Genomic DNA, 18,669 nt, shown 5'->3' with positions numbered 1-18,669 from the left:
ATCTGCTTTTCTAATGCTACTAACTTGTTACTCACCTGTTCTCTGCAGACTCTTTTCCTAAAAAGTGTTTGGATCATGCCTTGCAGTTAGGAGACCCGTGTTCCCTTCCCGGGTCCTCCGTGCGTGGAGTTTGCATGTTCTCCCCGTGTCTGCGTGGGTTTCCTCCGGGTACTCCGGTTTCCTCCCACAGTCCAAAGACATGCAGGATTGGTGACCCTAAATTGTCCCTAGTGTGTGCTTGGTGTGTGTGTGTGTGTGCCCTGTGGTGGGCTGGCGCCCTGCCTGGGGTTTGTTTCCTGCCTTGTGCCCTGTGTTGGCTGGGATTGGCTCCAGCAGACCCCCGTGACCCTGTAGTTAGGATATAGTGGGTTGGATAATGGATGAATGGATGTTTGGATCATTTATTACCATTATCTTGAAAATAAAGTAACCAATATTTATTTAACATACTGGAACTCAATTTTTAGATGTACTTTATAAGAATCTTTGTGGAGAAAATTCCATTATAAAATAAAAAAGCCTGAGAATTGAATACATGGTAGAACGGTGGTACCAGTCAAAGAAAGAATGAAGTATTATGAGGATCTTGGAAAGAACATGTTATCAAGAATACACTATGTGGTGCGAAGAAAATAATCAATTGGATCTAGAGAAGCTGTTTCTCATTAAAACAATACACAGGCTCTTTTGAAGAGCTATTGGAAGCAAAAATTAGGAAGCTGGTCTTTAGCCATCACTTTAATGTTACAATTGACAAGAGTGACGACACAAATTGTACACAGCTACAATTCAGACAAGCCCAGAGTATACTGGAGGCTTTCATTGCAGAAGTTGAACCCTTTTTTATGTTATAGCTGTCTGTCTACTTCATACACATTTTGAGATCATTTTAACTCCCATACAAATTATTCAAATTAATTTAATGAGAAAGGAGGTATTGAGGAAGTCCAACCTTGTAGTCATTTGTTCATTGCTAAAACAACTCATTAAAATAAAGGAAAATCTCCAGGAAAAAAAAAGTAAATCCTGAATTCAAAAAACATCTAGTGAAGCCTTGAGCACTGAACTGCTTGTAAACACCACAACAAGTTAAAGTGGATTTCAAACTCGGTTGATAAATTTGAAACGTATAATTCTTATCGTCTTGACAAGAAGTAACTGCAATGGTGCTGACTCTGACAGATGCTTTACATAACCACATAGAATGATAGGTTGACTGTTTGCCTCAACTTTAAACATTCAAACGCATTAATCTATAAATACTATACTTCATACTTTTTTGCATTTCGAGTTTCTTTATTTATACATGGAACATTGGAAGATCTGGAGAAGCAGAACTAGAAAAGTGCACAGAGTGAAATGTACATTATTGTACTTACCCAGGAACACAGTTGTTGTGCAGAGTGTAAAACCAAATTCGCTGATAATGGAAATATTATATTCGCATCCAGAAGACAAGTTCGGAAAATGAATCTCTTTACCACTGTGGTTATACAGGTAAGTCTCGTTGTCATGTTTAGCTTCTACATACAGAAATGGCTCTGTGATGTTCACTGAGATTTCTGAGGTATTTACCCTCCACTTATATTTCTTGCAGTCCATATCTGTAAAGAGAAAGAGAGTAGGAAATTTGATCACAGTGCCAGCTCGGCCACATATCTCACTAAGGCAGGATGGCATCTGCGGCATGCTGTGATACTATAGACCCTGCACAGCAACATTATTTTTCCTTTGATCAGCACATCTGTTAAGAAATGAAGAATTCCAAATAGGACATAGCTACTTGTGCTTAAAGTATTGCTTGCACTTCCCATTTTGGTGTTATAATTTGAGTCTTTTTCAGACATATTGATTAAGGGAACATTTTGTTTTTAAACTTGCAGGCTAATTTCTTTTTCTTTTTCCACTGATGCTGACCTTCTTCAGCTTGTCCCCTGTAAACATATCTAACATTATCTTTTCCACTGTGAAACTGCATTCTCTCTGTTGTCCTTGACTTCAGCATTCAACCTCACAGATAAAACCATTCTTTTGGAACATTTCATATTTTATGACTTTATCTTTACTCCTGCAAAATTATAAAAAACTTCATCTAATGTTCTGAACCAAATAAGACAATTCACTGCTACAATGAAGCAATTCCATGGATTTACTCACATGTTTGATTGGCCTGAGACACTACTGCAGACATTTGTCCATCGTACTCAGCCGAAACAGATACATTATAGATGTGGCCCGCTATCAGATTCTCAAGCAGTATAGGTGGAATTGCTGAGGTGATGTTTGTTAAGTTGTACATCACGCTGAAGGTGCAGTTTTGTGGGTTGGAAGACCAGCTGACATTCAGCTCACTGGTACTCAGAGCAAGAACTGTAAGGTTTTTAACTGTGAGAAAATTTATAGTAAAGAAAAAACAAATTAAACATGAATCTTCATCTGTAAAACAACATCCAATTTTGAACATTAAAGTATCAGAATCTTTGATTTTGGGGCATCAGACTAAAAGACCAGTAAACTGAATCCTGCAACTTTATCACAAACTCCAATCTTGACAAAGTAAAAATTCTTTCACAAAGCTTCTCCAAAGTAGAAACTGTCTTAGTTCCTAGTGTGGAAACAGTAACTTACTTTCTGGTACAATTTTGGTTGTAGATGTTGTAGGTGTAGATGCAGTTGTTGTACTGCCTGTCGATGTAGTCGTAATTGTCCCAGTTGTTGTACTGCCTGTCGATGTAGTCGTAATTGTCCCAGTTGTTGTACTGCCTGTCGATGTAGTCGTAATTGTCCCATTTGTTGTATTGCCTGTCGATGTAGTCGTAATTGTCCCAGGTGACAAAGTGCTGCTATTTGCAGACACCTACAACAGAATGACAGAAATTTCCATTTTACTAGGCATATTTAGGAGCCATAAGGGACACATTACAGCTCATTCATTTACTTTTTAGTAGAGAAAATCCCAGTGTGCCAATCAGTTATTGAGATTCCTATGTTATAAAATCTTGAGCACTTTACATACAACCTCCACATACAGATCTGATCACACTACTTATACCAAAAGGCCAGACATTATTATAGCAGGACAGAGTTTGGCATCTAACATACTACTAATTGTCATTTTAAATACTACTAATGTTGTATAAAACCTTAAATAATATTGCCCCTTCCCATGTTTTTTTCTCCGGCTTAGCTGGAGTATTTTTTGTTTATTCTGTCCATCTGACTTCATCACCAGACTCATCTTTAGAGACTTAAAATATGGTATCGTACATAAGGACACTACTCTTCTACTAGTTAAATTATATTTCTATGTTTTATAACACTATATGGATTTACTTTATTTATTTATTTTTCCATCCATCCATTATCCAAACCACTATATCCTAACTACAAGGTCACAGGGGTCTGCTGGAGCCAATCCCAGCCAACACAGGGCGCAAGACAGGAAACAAACCCTGGGCAGGTTGCCAGCCCACCGCAGGGCATGCACACACACACACCAAGCACACACTAGGGACAATTTAGAATCACCAATGCACCTAAACCTGCATGTCTTTGAAGTGTGGGAGAAACACACGCAGACACGGGGAGAAGATGAAAACTTCACACAGGGAGGACCGAGAAGTGAACCCGGGGCTCCTAACTGCGAGACAGCAGCACTACCACTGTGCCACCCCTTATTTAATTTTCACTGTTACTTATTCATTAACATTCATACCTAATTTTGTGTTTTTTCTTTTCTTGTAATTTTCTCTTTGATATCTTGTAAGGCACTTTGAGCTACATTCTTAGTATGAAAATGTGCTACAGAAATAAATATTGTTGTTGTTTTCTATGTTTGACTTTAAAGTTAAGGATGCTAAGCACCGGTATAGGAGATCCCTGCAATCTCTGTGAGGCAGAGGGCCTCTAGATTCAAAGGGCCCCCTCATGAGACCACCATAAAGCCAGCCAAAATATATATATTGAATTTTTGAAAATAGACATACATTTTTTTGCATATTTTCAGACTAAACCAAGCTGTTGTGTTGTGTAGTTTGGCATCACAAACAGCAGATGGGTGGGTGCGATAGTACTTGAATTCTGCATAAGTCAGCTAGTATGTACAAGAGCTCACCAACAGCACAAGCACATTCAATGAGCCATCAGAGACTGTTGGTTTTCCTCAGACTTTATAGATATGAGTGCAACCTCATGATGGCGATGGTGAGGTGGCTACACCACTTCAGGAACTGCCCACAAAATACATTGAACATAGTAAAAGATACATAGACACATAGAAACTAAATGAGCAACAATATTAACATAAACAAAAGAATGAGAAATGAACAAAACATGCATAAAAGGGGAATTTGAACCCGAACTCGGGGGACCCTGGCAAAAACATAACAATACACTTTTCATCAGTACTACTATTGACTTTGTCTACTTAAGCAGGTTTTTCCAATTTCCCCTCAAACACTCAATGGGATTTCTTATGTAGGAAAATATGACTTTTTGTCGCAGGTGAAACTGACTATGTACCAGGTTTCTGGATAACTAACTGAACCAATTGGCCCTGCAGTGTTCTCTGTTTACCCTCGGATGTGTGTGTGTTCCCATATGCAACCTGAACTTTCCAGTTTAGCAATGCAGATTGGAAGCTTGAGCCATTATTCTTGGCTTTGAAATGAGGACTGTTTTTTTTTTCTTTTCCAGTTTGAACTTTTCCCAGTGCAAGGCAGCAAAGAGGTATGAACAGTCCAGTACAATTTGCTCCTTTAAAGGTAAGCCCCATTACTCCAAACAAGAAAGCAGTTCAGTATCAAGAACACAAGAAAAACAAGATATGATGATATGATATGATGTTGCTGAGCACCATTTTGACCACCTGCCACTAAGGAGGACTACCTAATGGTGGCCAATGTGAAAAAAAAAAGCCAAAGAAGTCTTACAGCAGCAGCGTGAAGCCCTTCTTTCAAAGATGTGTAGAGTCTTGGAGTGGAAACAAGAGGGGTGTAGGAAATTGTTTTTTCAGTTGTTTGCCAGGCTGTCAGTTTCCAGCAAACACCCACGTTACTGCTGCTACCAGACTATCACCGAGTATTTTGTCTGAGGTGTGCAGTATGTGCAGTCTGCATGTTCAGGCTGTGATATTATGGCTCATCCTTTTTTACTTCAAAGCTGTTCGATTCTAAACCTGAGGTGCAGCTGTTTCAATTTAAGCAGTGTAGATGCCCCAGAGGAAAAGTGAACGTCTCGCCCATGACAGAGGCAAATCCCTTATGATTCCCATCCTGATTTAGATGGCCAAAGACATCAGGAACAAGCAGGAGGGCAATTCATCCCCCATCATTCTAGGTAGCAGTGTCCCTCATGTAGGGTCCCAATCTGGATACCAGCAGGACTGCATGGGAGTCAGAGTCCGGAAGTGCGGGGTGACATTAGAGGGGAGGATTTCCCGGGCTTTCTTGTAGCCCGGAGGTGCCTCCAACTGGCCATGTTACATCACCAGAAGTACTCCCAGGCTCGCCTTAAAAGGAGCCCACTCCCATAGCTCTTGGAGTCAGAGTTGAGATGAAGTTGGCAACACTCAGCTGGAGGATGGAAGGAGGAAACATTCATTGGTTTATTCTGTTTATAATTGTATTTGTGGTTTATTATTGAAAGGAGAGTTGGAGTGGTGCTTCAGAAAGGAATCAAAATCCTTTATTTTATTCGATCAACATATGTTGCTTTACTGCAGGGGTGCCCACACTTTTTCGGCTTGTGAGCTGCTTTTAAAATGACCAGGTCAAAATGATCTACCTACTTTAAAAATGCTATATATATATATATATATATATATATATATATATATATATATATATTTATGGGGTGCCAAACAGGCAATTACAATGATTTTTGGAATATATAAAGTCAAAACTAAATATGTGTGTATATATCTATACTAATAAAAGGCAAAGCCCTCACTCACTCACTCACTGACTCACTCACTCACTGACTCATCACTAATTCTCCAACTTCCCGTGTGGGTGGAAGGCTGAAATTTGGCAGGTTCATTCCTTACAGCTTCCTTACAAAAGTTGGGCAGGTTTTATATCGAAATTCTACGCGTAATGGTCATAACTGGAAGCTGTTTTCTCCATTTACTGTAATGGAGATGAGCTTCAACGCCGGGGGCGGAGTTTCGTGTGACATCATCACGCCTCCCGTAATCACGCAGTACATAGAAAACCAGGAAGACCTCAAAAGCGCTGAAGAAAACATGCATTACATAATTGAGAAGGCAGCGAAACAATAAGAAGCGAGCGAGTGACATATACAACCATATTCATGAGTTCTGCTACTTGAAACAAAGCACGATGTAAACCTACACTTTAAATTAAGTTCATAGACAGGCTGCGCTGGCGTTTGTAATTTAGTGCCTGCCCATATAAGGCCGTCCGTCAGCGGCAATCCAATAGCAAACTCCACTAAATATTCACGGGTGAAGGACTGTGCTTATGGAGAGGAAGATGAGATGGTCAGGGTGGTGTTTGACACAAACTCAGCGAAACTGCGAGAGAAAGTTTTAAGTGCCAGGACTAAGGTAACATTAAATACAGCCATGGACATAGCACGAGATGGCACCAGCACAGCTGGGAACCTTCGATGCATGTACACGAGCGGCTCACGTGAACTGGCGCAGTGCACAGATAAAAGCAACAGTTCCAAAGAGCTGAACAAAACCGAATTACACAATTGAAAAGGCAGCAAAAATATGAAGCGTCTGATACAGCATATTCATAAATCCAGCTACTGCGGAAACAAAGCACACGTTGGAAAAAGTCAATGTCCGCTAAAGGAAGACAGTGTAAAAAACCCGTGCATGCAGTGTGTCAGGTCTCAGATAAAGAAGAAGACGAGCTGTTTATTGATGCAGTAAGAAACGAATCGATGAATGAAACCTGTCATCTTTACAGCGATTGACAAACACGGAATGTAACTTGAACACAACACATCCTACAAATACGAACCTGATTGAAAGAAATAATGATAATCAAATCCTTGATGACAGCAACACTCAGTAACACTCACAAAACAAATACTGTATATTGACAGTCATGTTACGTTATTTTTAAAATGTTCCCTTTTCTTTTTCTAGCTTTTTTAACACACTACTTCTCCGCTGCGATACGCGGGTATATATATATATATGTATATATATATATCCCGATCTACATACTCGAATAATGGATACTTTATTCGCCATCAATGATTGTTTTGGTAAAGCCATACTCAGTGTATTCATTAGATGAGCGGTAAAAAGTAAGAGCGAGGGAGGATGACTTATTGAGGCATGCAGGCTGTAGTGCGCGTCAACTCTATCTGAATTGCGATCACATTTGAAAAAATATATCTTTTCAAGTTCTATTTAGTCCATATGTGTCAAACTCAAGGGCGCGGGCCACATCCGGCCGTGTAATTATATCCGGCCCGGAGATCATTTTATATACTGTATTATTGTTATTAATGGCCGGGTATATGAAGCGCTGGTAACACAATAAACTACAGATCCCATAATGCAGCGCTTCAGCTGCCTTGCGAACACTTACGCGTTAATCAAGTCTACCTTATGATGCTGCAAGTTATTGCGAAGCTAGCTCACACGATGCTGAAGAGAAAAGTTGATTCTGAAAATAGAGCCTTTAAAACCGATGGGAGGCTGAGTATATGTTTACTGAACCCGTGTGTCTCATTTGTGGAGCTAATGTGGCTGTAATTACAGAATTTAATCTAAGACGGCACTATGAGACAAAACATCAGGGTAACCTGAATGCAATGCAGAAGATACAGAAAGCAGAAGAATTAAATAAGAATCTGACACTTCAGCGGACGTTTTACCCGTGCACAATCACAAAGTGATTTCAAGTGAAGCTGCTTTTATGGGAGACACAAATGCACCAGTGCAATTTGCCCCACTTTCCCTGTTGCCAAGTAATGTTAAACCAAGTCGTCACTACGGTGTTCCCAAATCGCACTTTGCTGATAAACTGGCGCACTGAGTTTGCACGGCGCTTTGGTGACTTTGAAGAACAAAAAGTCCGTCTACATGCGGCTCGAACCTTGTGCATGTTTGGTAGCACATATCTGTGTGAGAAGCTCTTCTCAGTGATAAAGACTAACAAAACAGCACACAGGAGTCGCCTCACTGATGAGCACCTGCAATCCATCCTGAGAATCTCCACAACACAGAACCTCACACCAAACAGAAACGAACCTGTTGCCAAAAAAGATGCCAGGCGTCCAGCTCTAAAATGACATATGAGCAAAGACAACTGAATGATTTGATTTGTTATTGCTGAAAGGAACACATTTTATTTATATTTCCAGGTTTTGTTATGCAGCATGTTCATATTTGAATTTGTATAAATTTTGACAGGATATATTTTTATGGAGAGCAAAATCTTTTGGGATATTTAAAATCTAAGTTTATTTTTATATAAAATTACATAAGAGTAAAGAAATTTGAATGTTTGTTCTTTTAACGTTTACTTTATTTCTAACTTGTATAATTTAGACAGGATATATTTTTATGGAGAGCAAAATATTATAAGTTGTTTAAGGTTTGAGTTGATTTATTCAGAAATAATATTCCTGTCTGTTTTACCATTCCTACCAAAGATATTTCTGTCGACTAAATAAAAATTCCTTCTATTTAAAATTTAAATAGAACTTGAACAAATCTGATAGTTCATAATATCCACGCAGACTTGCACGTAAGAGCGGGAGTTATCCGTTTTAACAAGCAGCGTATTGCACTGATCTGAAATAGCTGTGTGTGTATATATGTAGATATGTGTGTGTATATATGTAGATATGTATGTATATGTATATATATGTTTATATATGTGTGTGTGTGTGTGTATATATATGTGTATATGTATAGATATGTATATATATATGTTTATGTGTGTGTGTAAATATATATATATATATATATATATATATATATATATATATATATATATATATATATATGACAGCAACACTCATCACTCACAGCAGTGACAAAACTATTACATTGACAATCATATTACGTTATTTTCAAAATGTTTCCTTTTCTTTTTCATTACTTCTTTAACACACTACTTCTCCGCTGCGAAGCGCGGGTATTTTGCTAGTATATATATATATATACTGAGTATACTTTATACATAAAATATATGTTGATGTGCCTTGCATAACTGAATAACCTTTATGGCCACAATATCAATTCAATACATTTATAGTCACTACAGTATTTGGATTTAAGCTTAATGATCGAATGACTCACCCGGAACGATGCTTCGGCGTGTCTGTCTTTGCTTTTGATTTCAGCCGAGTGAAAAATGACGGCTGTCCGATTAACTGCGATTTTAGTTCCCTCTCCTTTCTGTTTTTCAGATCGCTTTTTGGAAGGACGTCAGTTTCGTAGTTTTTATGAACAGCTCCAAAGTGCCTTTCCACATTTTCCTTCTTTGGAATAGCAATGATAGATTCACAGATCAGACAAACGCACTTCAATTGTGATATTTTGAGAAAAAAATCCTCTTCCAATTCCACATCCAGCCCATACCCTCCCCAAACATTTTTTTTAAAATCCCTTCTTTAGTCGATATAAATTGGAAGGCTAACTAGATCACAGCCGGAGTTTTGCAGTAGCTCGCGTGTTTGATCATGTGTTAGAAGAAAAGAGATCTCAGACTGGCTGCCCTGTATGTCAGTCAAGTGGCCAATACCATAGGGAGTACTGTATATATGATAGACTATTGTTTAAAAACATTTTTTTTTAATATAAAGTGATCTACCTGCACTACCTTTGCGATCTACCGGTCGATCGCGATCAACGTTTTGGGCACCCCTGCTTTACTGTGTCTGTGGTTTGGGGCGCCCCCTTGGGGTCACAGCACTTCATATCCAATAGATTATGCTGGCCAGTGGGTGGTTGTGAAGTTCTCAGTTTAAATAACGTTTAAATCTACATTGCTGCATTTTGTCAGATAATGATTACGTCAGAGGGTATCACAGTGATCTGATGCCAGTCAAGAAAGACTAGACACCAGCATCCCATTTCTTGATTTTTTCTTTTTTGAACTTGTATTTTTTACTATTCATTAGCAAAAAAGGCACATATTATTAGATAAGGAAGTTATTGTTAACAACATAGAAGTCTGTACATAGTAATGAAAATTCTAGTATTGACCACTGCTTAGTGGGAATGACACCCAGACTAGTGGCAGGATTTTTTGGCTTCAAAATTAATTTTGGTTTTCTGCTTTGGTTTCTGAAAATACTTAATTTTGATCTTTTGACTCTGACCTTGCCTGTGATTTTTTACTATATTTAGTGCCAGCTTATTTGATGCATTGTTTGTAATGGATACATGCCCAAAAACCAACATTCTGGTTCTATTTTCTTCTGGTTCCTGGTGTTAGATAAAAAGTGTCATAATTCATCAGACATTTTTTATTGATTTATGCTTGACAGATAGTTGAAGTTTCTTTTTTGCTTAGTGGTTCCTGAAGTTTGTTACCTGCCCCACTTTTCTGCCAAAGCTCTGACATTACAGCTATATTCTGTAGTTGTGAAAGTCATCTATCTTAACGACCACTAAAGTTTACATCATCCAGTTAAATATTGACGATTACACAAATTACCTTGCATACAGCAATTCAAATATTTGTGTTTATTATCAGTAAGTGGCATCATCTTGTAGAACTTCTGCTTTTTGGGTTTTTTGTTCTAATTAGTTTTGCATTCAGCTATCATGATCATTGTGATTTCTTCAAAGCCCTGCTGGATGATTTTTATTCAGAAGGAAAGTTATTTATAGCCAAGTGTGTCCAGCAGGGAGCGCTAGCTCCCTGGGAATGAGTTCTTTTGTAATTGTGGCATGTTACTAAAACTGAATCTATATAGATAAAACATAAAAGGTGATACCCCTCCCTAGTGATACAGCAGTAAGAAATCACGCATTAGAAATAACTTAGCTTTGTTTAATGTCGGCTTACGCTGCATATCAGACAAATGAAGCCAATGACAAAACCCTACCTGGGAGTGGGACCCCGAGGCGTAGAGTCTGTCTGTGTTGTTGGTGCAGTGGAAGGCATTTTCAGGAACAGATGACAGTATCTCCCATCCATTTGTTGGCTTCAAAGGTGTGTTTGGCAATGTTCCAAGGCTTTATACTGTTTTCACCACTTGCAGGCCCCCCTTAGGTGAACACATGCAATTCCAAACAAGGCAACGGTGCTTAAACGAGGATACAATTCCATGCTGACTTAACAGATAGAAATAGCACACCATTACAGTATCTCACAGTCTGACTGCATGCTTTCCATTCGTTCTAATCCATCTGCTTGCCTGGCAGTTCTATGTGAGCCCCTGTGCTTTTAATCTGGCTATGTGTCAGCTGTGTATGTGAGCAGAAAAAGCAGATTTCACAAGATAGATCTGCACAGTGACATATGAAACATATGCTCACGCCAAGGCAATTCAAAAGAACAATCATCAATTTTTAAAACAGTCACAACTAGAAGAGAGCTCAAAACCTAAGTTTTCCTGTTTTGTCAACAATGTCATACATTGATTTAACTACACAACCATCTTATATAAAATTATGTCTCAGGTCACGTTATATTCATGGAATCCTCCGTTCCCCACCCCAACCCATCCTCCCAACACAGTGTAACAGATACAAGTATTTGAAGGTCCACATTAATGACAGGTTTGACTGGTCTCGAAAGGGCAGAGCAGGCCCTTAGGAGACTTTAATGTGGGAGGTGACAACATTCACATCTTCTACAACTCTGTGATTGCCATTGCTGTGCCGGGCTGGTAACATTACTTCAAGAGAGGTCCACCAAATCAAGAAGCTGATTTAAAGGCTTAGTTATGAAGCACACTCTGGATGTGGGTAATTGAACATGCATTTGGCCTGCATCAACCCATATATGGACCCAGCACATGGACACAAAGATTGGTTTGTGCTACTGCACTTCTCCATACCAGTACTCTGTTTTTGAACTTCTGAATACGAGCAGAACTTGTGATGCAGGGGGTCAGTAACTGACCTATACCACATAGCAAAGACTATAAAATGCTTAATGCAATAGTAAAGACACAGCATACAATAAACCTATGCAAAACAGCCAATTATTTTCATAAACTTCTCATTATGGTCAGCTAATGTTTCCCTTGAATAAAAATATTACATTTTTTTTTGAATGTATGCAGGTTCCTAATCCAGCTGGAGTACAGAGGAGGTAGTGGCATCAGGCATGCAATAAATAGATCGGGAAATGAGACGGTACATATGTGTGACGTCCCCATCCAACATGGCTACTACAAGTCTATGATAATAAGAAATTGTTAGTGGTGTTAAACTCCATTGAACTTCTCAAAAATATCCATCTGCAGGTGCTCCCAAGGCCTTTCTAACCACACTGTAGGCTGTGGAGGGGGTGGAATGTGAGAACCAGTCTTCCTACTGAAAAGGCATGCAGTGCAATCACAAACAAGATGTTTAATATCCTTGTTAATCCAACGCTGCCAGATCAGATCATGGCAACACAGTTTAACCCACAAAATGCCCAAATGGGCTTCAGGAGCCATGATCAGGATGCATTAACAGGGGCAGCTAGGAATGACTATACAAGTCCACAGGCTGCACAAAATTCATTCCAACAGGGCAGCTCAGACCATATTCTGTAGTATGGAGACAGCTTCTTCAAGATGTCTGAGGGCCAAGTTGTACAAATGAAAGCCTGCAGCTGGGAGGAGACAAGGTTATATTCAGAAGCCTGTTGAAGCTCCTGTAAGAAGACAGTGGCTCGCAGTGAGGAGTAGAGCATTTAAACAAGTTCAGTTTTGTTAATGTCAAGTCTTGGGTCTGTAGTGGAATGGGGGAAGCATGGGACAGTTTATTTGTAAACACATCTTCACAACTAGGAGTGAATTGTAATGTAAAATTACACTGCTGAGGACTCTTCAACCAGCAGTAAATCCTATAGGACTTCTGCTTAGTGCCTGATGTTGATAGAAGAGTGTGTGCCTGATGGTCAGATCATAACATGAATGCCTGCCCATTAAGAAACATGTGCCACCATTTACCAAGAATCTGGGAGGAGAAGGCAATTGGGTAATTCGGTACTTTTCTGTAGCTGAGATAGCACTGTTCCTAGTGCTACACTGGAAACATCACACATAACAAAGGTTGGGCAGGAGATGTCAAAATGAGCTAGGACAGGTGGAGATGTGAGCTGTACATTCAGGAGACGGACAATCTCTGAGATGGTGGGAGTCCAGGACCAGGCAATGTCCTTCTTCAGTAGGTAATTTGGTGGGTGTGGTGGTAGAGTACTGTGGTAGAAATCAAAGATAGCAGGAGGTCATTCCAAGAAGTGAAGCCACCTGGGCTGTTTTTGTGGGCTTGGGGATTCACTGAATTGCTTCCACATGAGATTGGAGTGGAGAGAGGCCATTGGCTGTCAGACACAATCCAACAAACTCAATGGAAGACATTGTGAAAACATTTTTATCATCATTTAGTGCGAAGTGATGAGTAGATAACACTTTGAACACTCTGAGGATGTGTTCTTCATGGGCTGTTGGGATTGTACAACAATGTCATCTAGATAGATGACCACCCCAGGGTAACAAAGGCAGTCAAACCTCTGCTTTCAGGGTGGAAAGGAATCTGCAGGTACCTCAGCAAAGGCTCAATTTTGAAAATACTTTAGTGCCATGAAACTGAGTGGTGAGCTCCTTTGTGGTTGAAAGTGGGCATTTACCTGGTATTACTGTTTTGCACACGGCCCTGAGGTTAATGCACAGATGCAAGTCTGCTATTTTTTGTGTTTTTTTTTTTGTTTTTTTTTGGCTATTACAAGGTTAGATTCCCACAGCAGAGCATTAACTGGTTCAATGATGTCCACCTGCAATAGGCTGTGTAGTTCACATGTCCACACCCTCCTGGAGAGCAAGATGAACTTGATGTAGATGTTGAATGACAAAATGCATGGAAAATCAAGCAGATGCTGGTGGTTAAACCAAACTTGTAAAAAAGCCAGTGAGCCAACAGTAAGGATGACTGACTCATCATTGCCGAGGAGCTGTAAATAATTCCAGGCCTAACAAGTTGGCAGTGTGGTGGGCAACGTGACATATGAAGTCAGGCAAGTACTTTTTGCCATAGAATATAGACAGGGAGAGTGTTGCCAGTGAGAGTCACAGTGAAAGAAAAATTGTTTGACAGTGGCCAAATAAAGTAGACATAAGAAATATACCGTCCAACTCCATAAGTACAAGTTTTGGAGGTGGTGGCTGTGGAGCTCACTGAGTGAATGGTTGTTGATGCAGTCAGAGTGGAAGGTGAAGCTGTCTAGACTCTTTTGGGACATTTTTAACAGCTGTCAATCTGGATGAGGTGAATGAAGTTTATAAAACAGTCATGCTTATAGACTGCCTAGACACCGAAGAGCAACACACATCTTTAAAACTCTCAGAACTGCAGCTGGATATTCCACATCAGTAAGCCTCCTGGCATCTCATTTCTCTACACCTCAAAGTGTCATCATCTGATGAATCCTCCTCTGTCAGCTCTATCAGCAGCCAGGCAAGTCTGTTCATCAGTTTGTGGGTGACCTCTTGGGTTTAGTCAGCATTTGCAAGTTCAATGAGTTACATAACGAATTTATCAGGGAGCAACTTGTGGAATATGCCGGTAATCCTAAAGTTTGTGAAAAACTACCGAGGCCGCAGATGATATGACTCTCATGAAAGCCATTGACATTGCCATTTTAAATTGAATCAGTCACCCAACTTGCCATTTCTACACTTTAGCACTACCCTGCTACACAACAAGATACTGAAGCCTTCCGCGCTGCCATTGAGGGTGCACCTTCATTCCTGGACAGCTCTAATGTTCACTGTACGCACAGTTTGCCACTTGTTTCAAAAATTAAGAAGTCTTTATGCATGCAACAACTCTTTACATGACGCACTATCTTTTTGAAAAAGCATGACGCAAAAGCATGAAACATTGAACTTTGGCAAGGCTATGCATATATAACACTTCCTTCCATATTGTGCTTTTAATAGCAGTGTTTTTTCTTTTTTTCCTGTACTTTGTCACCTCATCTGTTTACATTTCTTTCTGATTTTAATTTTAGGTACAAAGGAAGGTTTTATTATTTTATTAAAAAATATACTCTATACCTTCAGCATAATAGTTTCCAGAGAAGCCTTCTTACTTTGTTTTTTTTTAATCATTTTCCTTTTTCTGTCTATGATAAATGTTTATTCTTTTTACACATTTATTCTGTTACTTTTAATCTCTGCTCAGCTAGCAAAATTCTCATTAAATGTGCTAATCATAAAACTGGCTATTAATTTTACAATGTAAAATTCGGAATTGTGGGTAAATCGTTTTATTTCAAGCATATGATGCTCGTTTGAACTCACCTGTGGCAAGAAACAGGTGCTGGCAATATAGCAATCACACCTGAAGCCAGTTAAAATGGAGAAAAGTTGACTCAACCTTTCTGTTGTGTGTCTGAGTGTGCCACACTAAGCATGGAGAACAGAAAGAATAGCAAAGAATTGTCTGAGGACTTGAGAATAAAAAATGTGGAAAAATATGAACAATATTAAGGCTACAAGTCCATCTCCAGAGATGTTCATGTTCCTTTTTCCACTGTGCGCAACATAATCAAGAAGTTCACAACATATGGCACTGTAGCTAATTCCTGGACGTGGACGGAAGAGAAAAACTGATAAAAGACTGCAACGGAGGATAGTCCGAATGATGGATAAACAGCCCCAATCAACTTCAAAACATATTCAAGCTGTTCTGCAGACTCAGGGTGCAACAGTGCGACATCTGAACGAAATGAAACGCTATGGCAGGAGAGCCAGGAGGACCCCGCTGCTGACACAGAAACATAAAAAAGCCAGGCTGGAGTTTGACAAAATGTACTTGAGGAAGCCAAAATCCTTCTGGGCGAATGTCTTGTGGACAGATGAGACCAAGGTAGAGCTTTTTGCTTAAGCTCATCATTCTACTGTTTACAGAAAACAGAATGAGGCCTATGAAGAAAAGAACACAGTACCTACAGTCAAACATGGAGGAGGTTCTAAGATGTTTTGGGGTTGTTTTGCTGCCTCTGGCACTGGATCCCTTGACTGTGTGCAAGGCATCATGAAATCTGAAGACTACCAAAAGATATTGGGGCGCAATGTAGGGCTCAGTGTCAGAAAGCTGGGTCTGCGTCAGAGGTCACGGGTGTTCCAGCAGGACAATGACCCCAACCATACCTCTAAAAGCACCCAGAAATGGCTGAAGACAAAGCACTGGTGAGTTCTGAAGTGACCAGCAATGAGTCCGGATCTAAATCCGATTGAACACTTATGAAAAGATCTTAAAATTGCTGTTGGGAGAAGGTGCCCTTCAAATCTGAGAGATCAGGAGAAGTTTGCAAAAGAAGAGTGGTCTGAAATTCCAGTTGAGAGGTGTAACAAGCTTGTTGATGGTTATAGGAAGCGCTTGATTTCAGTTATTTTTTCCAAAGGGCGTGTAACCAAATATTAAGTTGAGGGTGCCAATAATTTTGTCCGGCCCATTTTTTGAGTTCTGTGTGACATGATGTCAGATTTGGCTTTTATTCTCTGTGTTTTTTTTTTTTTTGTTTCAATGCACATAAAGGAAATAAATATGTATATACCAAAACATTTGTAATTGCAACAATTTTCTGAGAGGAATGGTGCGTTTTCTGGGAAAATTCCTGGGGTGCCGATAATTTTGGCCATGACTGTATGTGTGAAAATGCCTTCTTAATGCCAGAGGTCAGAGGAGAAAGGCCAGAATGGTTCAAGCTATCCATCCATCCATCCATCCTCTTCCGCTTATCCGAGGTCGGGTCGCGGGGGCAGCAGCTTAAGCAGAGAGGCCCAGACTTCCCTCTCCCGCCACTTCTTCCAGCTCTTCGGGAGAATCCCAAGGTGTTCCCAGGCCAGCCGGAGACATAGTCCCTCCAGCGTGTCCTGGGTCTTCCCCGGGGCCTCCTCCCAGTTGGACGTGCCCGGAACATCTCACCAGGGAGGCATCCAGGAGGCATCCTGATCTCGATGCGGAGGAGCAGCGGCTCTACTCTGAGCCCCTCCCGGATGACTGAGCTTCTCACCCTATCTTTAAGGGAAAGCCCAGACACCCTGCGGAGGAAACTCATTTCAGCCGCTTGTATTCGCGATCTCGTTCTTTCGGTCACTACCCATAGCTCATGACCATAGGTGAGGGTAGGAGCGTAGATCGACTGGTAAATTGAGAGCTTTGCCTTACGGCTCAGCTCCTTTTTCACCACGACAGACCGATGCAGAGCCCGCATCACTGCGGATGCCGCACCGATCAGCCTGTTGATCTCACGCTCCATTCTTCCCTCACTCGTGAACAAGACCCCGAGATACTTGAACTCCTCCACTTGGGGCAGGATCTCTCCCCAACCCTGAGAGGGCACTCCACCCTTTTCCGGCTGAGGACCATGCTCGGATTTGGAGGTGCTGATTCTCATCCCAGCCGCTTCACACTCAGCTGCGAACCGATCCAGAGAGCTGAAGATCACGGCCTGATGAAGCAAACAGGACAACATCATCTGCAAAAGCAGTGACCCAATCCTGAGTCCACCAAACCGGACCCCTTCAACACCCTGGCTGCGCCTAGAAATTCTGTCCATAAAAGTTATGAACAGAATCGGTGACAAAGGGCAGCCCTGGCGGAGTCCAACTCTCACTGGAAACGGGCTCGACTTACTGCCGGCAATGCGGACCAAGCTCTGACACCGGTTGTACAGAGACCGAACAGCTCTTATCAGGGGTCCGGTACCCCATACTCCCGAGCACCCCCACAGGATTCCCGAGGGACACGGTCGAATGCCTTTTCCAAGTCCACAAAACACATGTAGACCGGTCGGGCAAACTCCCATGCACCCTCCAGGACTCTGCTAAGGGTGAAGAGCTGGTCCACTGTTCCGACCAGGACAAAACCACACTGTTCCTCCTGAATCCGAGGTTCACTATCCGGCGGACCCTCCTCTCCAGAACCCCAATAGACTTTTCCAGGGAGGCTGAGTAGTGTGATCCCTCTATAGTTGGAACACACCCTCCGGTCCCCCTTTTTAAAGAGGGGGACCACCACCCCGGTCTGCCAATCCAGAGGCACTGTCCCGATGTCCATGCGATGTTGCAGAGGCGTGTCAACCAAGACAGTCCTACAACATCCAGAGCCTTAAGGAACTCCGGTATCTCATCCACCCGGGGCCCTGCCACCAAGGAGTTTTTGACCACCTCGGTGACTTCAGTCCCAGAGATGGGAGAGCCCACCTCAGAGTCCCCAGGCTCTGCTTCCTCGTGGAAGGCATGTTAGTGGGATTGAGGAGGTCTTGAAGTACTCCTCCCACCGACCCACAACGTCCGAGTGAGGTCAGCAGCGCACCATCCCCACCATATACGGTGTTGACACTGCACTGCTTCCCCCTCCTGAGACGCCGGACGGTGGACCAGAATCTCCTCGAAGCCGTCCGAAGTCGTTCTCCATGGCCTCTCCAAACTCCTCCCATGCCCGAGTTTTGCCTCAGCAACAACCGAAGCCGCGTTCGCTTGGCCTGCGGTACCTAT

General features: G+C 41.2%; 1 protein-coding gene across 3 annotated transcripts in view; it reads right to left on the bottom strand.

Annotated features, from left to right (window-relative positions):
* Positions 1-18,669, bottom strand: part of LOC120542530 (receptor-type tyrosine-protein phosphatase H-like) — a 123,031-nt gene that overhangs the window by 90,434 nt on the left and 13,928 nt on the right. For 2 of the 3 annotated variants that reach the window (XM_039775057.1, XM_039775054.1), the window contains exons 2-4: positions 2,629-2,857; positions 2,158-2,385; positions 1,380-1,604 (exon numbers count right to left, since the gene is read on the bottom strand). In XM_039775057.1, the coding sequence (XP_039630991.1) occupies positions 1,380-1,604; positions 2,158-2,385; positions 2,629-2,857 (682 nt within the window). The remainder of the gene's footprint in view (positions 1-1,379; positions 1,605-2,157; positions 2,386-2,628; positions 2,858-18,669) is intronic. The other variant, XM_039775056.1, reaches the window with a different exon arrangement.

The sequence above is a fragment of the Polypterus senegalus genome, chromosome 13 (assembly GCF_016835505.1).
Source record: "Polypterus senegalus isolate Bchr_013 chromosome 13, ASM1683550v1, whole genome shotgun sequence".
NCBI lineage: Eukaryota > Metazoa > Chordata > Cladistia > Polypteriformes > Polypteridae > Polypterus > Polypterus senegalus.
The sequence above is the reverse complement of the archived record's forward strand: the minus strand, read 5'-3'. Positions and strand labels throughout refer to the sequence as shown.